General features: G+C 51.1%; 1 protein-coding gene across 1 annotated transcript in view; it reads right to left on the reverse strand.

The window, feature by feature from the left end:
• Positions 1 to 376: 376 nt before the first annotated feature.
• Positions 377 to 8,177, reverse strand: part of LOC149332799 (uncharacterized) — a 30,044-nt gene continuing 22,243 nt past the window's right edge. Inside the window, exons 6-9 of the mRNA XM_089558383.1 lie at positions 8,120 to 8,177; positions 5,162 to 5,421; positions 3,463 to 3,577; positions 377 to 2,276 (exon numbers count right to left, since the gene is read on the reverse strand). The exon at positions 8,120 to 8,177 is cut by the window's right edge and continues 314 nt beyond it. Of these exons, the coding sequence (XP_089414509.1) occupies positions 1,911 to 2,276; positions 3,463 to 3,577; positions 5,162 to 5,421; positions 8,120 to 8,177 (799 nt within the window). The 3' untranslated portion in view covers positions 377 to 1,910. The remainder of the gene's footprint in view (positions 2,277 to 3,462; positions 3,578 to 5,161; positions 5,422 to 8,119) is intronic.

The following is an 8,177-nucleotide window of genomic DNA, read 5'->3' on the forward strand; positions in this document are numbered from 1 at the left end:
CTCATGGATTTGGCAACACACACACACGCGCACATATACGCATGTACAGTCTTTGTCAAAAGTAACCAGGCTCCATGGCTTGCTTCTCATTCGTATAACAGAGCCCTCATGGATTTCCTAAAGATGAAAAGTTCTTTGATGATGGTGGTGGTGGTGGTGGTGGTGGTGGTGGTGTGACACTTTTTGGTTTGGTTTATGGGGTATAACGTCCCAAAGCGACTAAGGCTATGAGAGACGCCGTAGTGGAGGGCTCCGGAAATTTCCACCACCTGGGGTTCTTTAACGTGCACTGACATCGCACAGTACACGGGCCTCTAGAATTTCTCCTCCAAAGAAATTCAGCCGCCACGACCGGGATCGAACCCGCGTCTTTCGGGTCAGCAGCCGCGCACCATAACCACTGAGCCACCGCGGCGGCGTGACACTTTTTATTAACAGCCTTTATGTTAGGCGTTCAATAGGTCCTGGGCCAAGGTTACGAGGGCGCGCTGCAGGTTCAGGTCCCAGGAGGCAGGTTTGAGAGGTGCAGGTTGAGGAGGGCTGGCAGGAAAGAGCAGGGGTTCTTCTAACCAAACAGAGATTTAGAGTTTGAGGGCTGGAATATTAGCTTTAATATACGACTGAGAAGAAAAACGTGCAGCCTGGCTACTTTTGACAAGGACTGCACATGTTTACTTAACAGCCAGTGCGAAGGGTTGCCGAAAAAAATGGAAGATATCACAAGAACATGAGAGAGTTGGCATTGTTTAGCTGTGCATTGATTCGGATTCCTAATTTAATACGGGAGTGTGTAGCACAGCATTTGGCAACCGTAAATTGCGCGGGTCTTAGACACAAACCATTTGAAACTTTTATGTACAGTACCTGGACTTTGCGTTTTTTTTCCTGACAGCTGTAACAAAAACATTTTTAGTAACACCCGACTAAAACAGCACCTAAATGGCGCTGTTCACACCCAGTTGTGCACGTTGTGCGCCTGAAGCATTGTTATGGACGCGTTGTTTTCGCATTCTCGGCGTATTTTTCTCTACTCTGTGTATTTTTGCACAACTGTTAATTTTAAAGTATCGGGCCGATGATTTTTGAGGGGAGTGATGCCGCGAAGCTTGTTCGTTCGTGCTCAAAGGCGCGCAAACACGCAGCTTTGTCGCTCTGTGACCCGAGATGGGACAAGTCTTGTCTCGAATGATTGCAGCCACATGCAACTGCTCATACATTGTTCGGGATTGTTGTAGCTGCCTTCGGCGCTTTACCACAAAAATTACGCTCATTTTAGAGCAACTCTAAAATGAGCCCGGCCGAAAGCGGCGGTTTTTGTTCGACGCAGGCCGAGCACGCTCACTGCTATCGCTGCCACAGACACGCTCACTTCGTGGGCACAAATGAGCCCATAAAGAGCTCTGCTTGTCCACGGAGTTGTCGCCGCCAAATGACACAATGCAGCTTGTGTAAGCATTTGTACATGCATACCTACAAACCTGCTGCTGCACAAAGCTACATAATTGTTTGCTATTTTTATTTATTTACAGAAGACTGCTGGCTTTATTGCAAAGCAGCAGTGGGTTTTAAAATACACTTTGTCAAAAAGAAAACCTTGTAGTACACGCAACTAAGTACACAATACCGAAGAAATGAACGAGGAAAAGAAACAACATTATACAATATTAGACGACTCCTCGCGTCAAAATGAGCACTGGGGGAAAGAGAGAAAAAAATGTTGGATGCTGCAGAATTGCTATGAATTCCTAAGCGAGTGTTGAAGCTGTTATGTAAGTACACAGCAGCTACGATGCCATAACTTTCTAACACCTTATATGTGCATCTAAGTGAATGTAGGGTCTGAAGGAAAGACCTCGTATAAATATCGTTTATGTTGCAAAAGAAATGAAAGGATAATTTCTTCAGGGACTCTAGGGGTGGACGTCGGCGTAGCTTCGGAAGAGGGCGCGCGCGAGCGGGTAGGCGCCGTGGCCGCAGAGCGAGGCGAAGTCGTCCCACTGCGGCTTCCAGAGGCCCACGCAGGTGGCCGACGCATTGTCGTGCAGGGCGTCCGCGAAGCGTCCCAGCAGCTGCGGCTCGGTGTACGACAGCCACGAGTCCCCGCGCGCAGCCACCACGCCGTACTGGAGGCCCAGCGTCGCGTACGACTGGTCGGCCACCACGCGGCACGACTCGAAGTAGGCCATGCGCCCACGCTGCCTGGTCACCGGGCCCTGGATGCCCGGCCCTACGGAGCGCTGCGCGGGCGACGGCGCCTGGCTGCTCGATGGCAGTATCTGCGAACAAAAGGCGCGCCTAACTTGAGGCGTTTCGTAGCGTCAGCAGCCGAGTGCCATAACCAGTGAGCCACCGCGGCGGCCACTGAGCCACTGGCATCAGTACAGTCTGTCGCGCGACAGGACCCATGACAGGTCCTTTTCTCGCGCGACAGGAGGTGTGCAAGGAGTCTGTCCCAAGATAGAACCCGCGACAGAAGCCACGACAGGTACAGTCTTTGTCAAAAGTAACCAGGCTGCATGGTTTGCTGCTAGCTCGTACAGTGGAGCCCTTACAGCTTCCCTGAAGCTGAAATGGTCGTTAAAGGTAAGGACTGAGGGTCTTCTTACCTTCCAACGACTTTTGACCTTTAGGAAAGTCACAAGGGCTCCACTAAAAACCTAGAAGCAAACTATGCAGCCTGATTACTTTTGAAAAAGACTGTACGTCTGTCGTGCGACAGAACTCACGATAGGTGTCTGTCGCACGAGAGAACCCACGACAGGCAGCTCTCTCGTGAGACAAAACCCAGGACAGGTGGCTCTGTCGCAAGGTAGACCCAACGACATGCACCTCTGTCGCAAGGCAGAACCACGACACAAGTCGCTGTCGTGCGACAGACTACACGACAGGACTCTGTGGCAAGACAGGAGAATCTGTCGTGCGACAGAAACTGCTGTCGCGTTTTTTGGATCGGGGACGCTCTGCTAGCAGAAATGAAACCCGCCCGATACAGAGGCAACAACTACACTGGCTAGGCAGAGGGATGGGGTAAGACAGGATGAAGATCGAGACGGGCGGAGCAGGAGAGGCGCTAAATTACATTTCCCAGTCACCTCGATTAGCCTGTTCAATACGTTCCCAACATACCTGTTACAAGTGACGTATACCAGAAGAGTATGCACGCGTTCAACAGAAAATTTTCGCATTCTTGGCGCAGTTAACGAAGATGGTGGTGCATATAAGTTTTCAAAGTGGTTTGAATAGCAGCTCACATCCGAATGAGGGGCGGCCGCAGAGTCACTACGCCTGGCCTCCCCGAGTTGCCAGAAACACAGCACACTTACGAGGCTCGGAGAGAGAGTCAGTGTACTTCATAGACCCCCACTTGTCCTCAATCGAGACACGATGCGCTTTGTCGCTGCAGTGTATACTCATGATTATCTCAACATCTCAATTTTTCTGCAAAACAATTGAAAATATTACCTGAAAGGTATAGGTGTCCGCAGGCAGCAGGTAACAGACGCTTTGTCCGTGGTCAGGCCCGAAATGGGCACTGTAGAGTTGAGATAGTGGGACCAACGTCGACTCGCTGAAGTAGCTGCGAGAAAGGCGAAAATCGCGAGTCAGAGTATGGAGAATAAGAATAAGAGAACATGATGAAGCAGGGCAGAATATTAAAAGGAAACGTGATCAATGAGGGCAGAATCACGGGTCTATTAGATTGACAGTATGGATATTAGGGAGGGAAACATGATCGAAGGCACCATACAGACAGACGAAGTGATCAGCGCAGATAATTTCCTGGTAATGGTACTCGTGCCCACAGCTGGCTGAAGGCAGGGAAGCGACGATGCTGATAATCACGGTGATACAGAGAGGCAAGCGAGAATGTGCGCCCCTCATTTAGCGTCTAGTTTTTTCTCTCGCTTATTCATGCCGATAGCTGTATAAGCGACATTATAGTACGTCGTGACGGATAAAGCCCGCATACCCAGTTCCAAGCCAACGAGAGCGTTATAGTATAGGTGGACCTGGAGAGTGGCTCTTCTCGAGGAGGTGCCATAAACGACAAGACAAAAAGGACTAAACATGCAAAAAGGATCCTGAGGAGTGCACCAGCATAATGCCATGTCCACAACCATCAGTCCCAGTTCTATGCGGACTGTCTGCATTGCCATAACCATTAGTACTTGTTCTTTGGGGACTAACGGCATTGCCACAGTTGTCACCGTAAGTCCTAGTTCTTTGGCGAATATGAATTGCCACAACCACCAGTCCTAGTTCTATTGCAGATTATCTATTGCCACAATCATTACTCAGTTCTTTGGGGACTAACTCCATTGCCACAGTTGTAACCATTAGTCCAGTTCTTTCGCGACTATGCATCGCCATAACCACTAGGCCAAGTTCTTTAGTATCTATCAGCATTGCCACAAACGTCAGTAGCAGTTCTTTGCGGGCTATCTGCACAGCCACGGTCATTGGTGCACGGTCAATTGCGGGCTAACTCCATTACCATAACTGCAACCGTTAGACCCAGGTCTCTGGCGACTATGGGCTGCCACAACCGTTAGTCCCAGCTATTTGATGTCTATCAGCACTGCCACAACCATTAGTCCCAGATCATCAGGAACAAACCCCCTTGCTGCAACCTCAAGACCAAGTTCTTCCAGGCCAATTGCATTGCCACTACTCAGCCGTAAGATCTACGCTCCCACAACCGTTATTCACAGAAAAAAGGTTAGTGCTGAGCAAATGGGACACGACTGGAGAACGAAGAGCAAAAACGACAACACAGGTGCAGACTTCCAACTGTTTATTCGAGACGCTATATACGGGATGAATCTAGGCGCATAACCATCACTGTCATCCACACAGTCCCCACGTGTGAATGCCCATCCACACATGGGGACTCGTGACTTGAAGTCACAAAAGGAAAAGAAAAGCGCTTTCAATCGCGCTTTCAGGTAGGTGTTGGAGGTGTCCACCTGCAAAAACCTGCTCTCGCACAATATTTCGTGGTTAGCAATGCTAAACCGCCAGCAATTTTTTTCCTTCCATTTGTAAGAGAAAAAAATTCCGAGTAAAGGATTAAAGATGACCTCGGTGGAATACAGCAGACCATGCTAGCATCCGTGCAACAGTTGCGTTTCGCGGCTGTAGGTTTCCTGCCTGGGCGCACCTGAACGTGTTCCCAATGTAGCGGCCAAGCGTCATGGCCGGCGGCAGCAGGAAGACCGAGACCTGGCCCAACGCGGCCGCGAGGCCCCTGAGGTCCACCCCCTGTGCGTCCTGGCGCAGGGCGACGCCCAGGCGTACGTTGAGGTCAGGGGAGGCGGCCAGTGTCTGAGCCAGCTGCCCCAGCAGACGGGATACGCGCAGCGACGTGTCCGCGGGGAGCACCTCCGGAAAGCGGAGGACCACGCCGGCGTAGTTCCGAGCCTGAATCACGCATTGTGCCATTTCATTTATTGTAATGAATGCGCGAAGCACAATAGCGCTGGTCGGAGCCATAGTCGTAGGCTCTTTCCGGGTCCAAGCAATAAAACATTGTTAAATATGCAGCATACGCGTCGATGGCATGACGAGAAGTTATAGCTGAGAATCAATGTTACATCCTAAACTCAATAACCAGACCAATAGTTAGTTTATGGGGTTTAACATCCCAAAGCGACTCAGGCTATGAGGGACGCCGTTGTGAAGGGCTCCGTAAATTTCGACCACCTGGGGTTCTTTAACGTTCACTGACATCGCACAGTACACAGGCCTTTAGAATTTCGCCTCCATTGAAATTCGACCGCCGCGGCGGGTCAGCAGCCGGGTCAGCAGCCGAGCCCCGTAACCACTGATCCACCCCGGCGGCTAACCAGACCAATAGTATGCAGTCGAAATTATCTGAGAAAATACGATACCGGGTTAAGCAGAAAATGCAAATACAAAACAAATACTTAAAACACTACATGATTTACTCGAGTAATCTGAACCACCAAGACTGAGGAACTTGGAAACTTATATGGATCGTAAAATACAGGTGTCAGGCATAAAATGCATATTTGAGGTAGATAGTTCGTGCCCGCAACAAATGTCTATATTATCGTCACCATCTTCAGCCTAACTACGTCCGTTGGAGGACAAAGGCCTCTTCTCCCTTATCCCTCCAATAAACCCTTTCCAGTGCCAGCTGCGCCCCCTTAATCCCCGCAAACTTATTTCATCCGACCGCCCGACACATTGACGCCGCCTGCTACGCCTTCCCTCTCTTGGAATCCCAGCCGTTACCTTCAGGAACCAACGGCTAACTTGCCTTCGCATTACATGCTCTGCCAAACTCCACTTCTTGAATTCGACCAGGACATCATTAAGTCGCGTTTGTTCCCTGAACCTATCATTTCCATAGCTCATGGTGCTGCCCTCAGTTTAAGTCACCCTTTCGTCAGGCTCCACGTTTCTTCCCTGTGGGCAGTACACGTAAGATACAGCGGTCAAATACATTCCTCTAGAGGGATGCTGGCAGGCTGCCTTTCAATATCTAAAAGCAGTAATGGGCAAATGCCCTCGTTTTCGCCGTTCCTCACTCACCCTCACCATTAAATCATTGGCCCTCGCCCTCACTTCGTAAAACGTGGTGGTCCTTCCCGGCTTTCACCTAACTTTGTCCGCCCACCCTCAGCCTCACAAAGATCAGGTAATTTGAGTTATTTTTCCTCACTGCCGATATGTACCGATGTTACTGATTCGCACAGGCGCAAGCCTATTGTTCATCGGGTCCGGTTCCAGCTCTGTTGAGCCGCGTATTTTGTAGCGAAAGCTTCACTAGGCTAGCAGAAGCGCATTTCGCGGTGCCTGCCAAAGGCCACTACGGCGCATGCGCGGTTACCATGGCAACCAGTACCGCGGCAACCATGGCGCTGCAGCCATTGCGCCGCACTGCTCATGCGCAGAGTCGCGCCGCGCAGCTCGGATATAACCCGGAAGCGATGCGCTCGTTCCTCAGACGCGCACCATGGAAGGAGAGCGGCCGTGCTCGTCACGGCAGCAGTACAGGCTGCGTGAGATTGGGTCTTCCGATCCAGAAGTCGTCGCACGGTACAAGGCCGGCCGAGAGCGCGAAAACGATGCGGGAAAGGCTAAGCAGGTGGCCGAGACGCCGTTAGAACGAGAGGAACGTCGCGCGATGAGACGTCGCCAAGCTGCTGAACGGCAGCGACGGCGTCTCGGTACCGATGATGTGAACTCAGTTGTGAACATCCAGACAGAATAGTGGTTCGGGCAGGGATGCCTCTCTGACCGGGCCTTTCCGAACGTCTGAGTACGTCGTTAGTAGTAGCCCTTTACCACGACATGTGCGAGGCAAGAGACAGCCTTTCCTTACATCATAACCTCCTCCTCACATTGCACTCAAAGACGCCAGTAGTCCGCACACGTTTTTCTCCACACATAGCAGGGTGTGCTTTCAAGAGCGGCTTTCAAGAGCTTCCCGACAACCAATACAAAACCGGCCTTGCACGCATTACCCGCTTTCCCCCCTTTCACGCAAGCTGCCGGCGAGTTCGAGCGGCGGCAGCCGCTGAGAAACAGATGCGGTCCAGGCAGCAGGTTTTCCCGTCAGTCCCCACGGCGCATCATCATCATCAGCAGCCTGACTACACCCACTGCAGGGCAAAGGCCTCTCCCATGTCTCTCCAATTAACCCTGTCCGTTGCCAGTTGTGGCCACTGTATCACCGCAAACTTCTTAATCTCATCCGCCCACCTAACTTTCTGCCGTCCCCTGCTACGTTTGCCTTCTCTTGGAATCGACTTAAGGACCAGCGGTTATCTTGCCTTCGCATTACATGCCCTGCCCCAGCCCACTTCTTCCTCTTGATTTCAACTGGGATGTCATTAACCCGCATTTGTTCTCTCACCCACTCCGCCCTCTTCCGATCTCTTAACGGTACACCTATCATTTTTCTTTCCATAGCTCGCTGCTTTGTCCTTAACTTAAGCTGAACCCTCTTTGTTAGCCTCCACGTTTCTGCCCCACAGGTGAGTACCGGTAAGATACAGCTGTTGTATACTTTTCTCTCGAGCGATATTGGTAAACTACCATTCATGATCTACCATTGACGGCGCATACGCGGAGCAGTTGCAATTCGCACCTTGTACCAGGAGCCCACGGTACCGGGCAGACGGCGCGCTTCCAAGTCGTCGAGCAGC

The sequence above is a fragment of the Amblyomma mixtum genome, chromosome 8 (genome assembly GCF_055824585.1).
Source record: "Amblyomma mixtum isolate Tamu chromosome 8, ASM5582458v1, whole genome shotgun sequence".
In the NCBI taxonomy this organism is placed as follows: Eukaryota; Metazoa; Arthropoda; class Arachnida; order Ixodida; family Ixodidae; genus Amblyomma; species Amblyomma mixtum.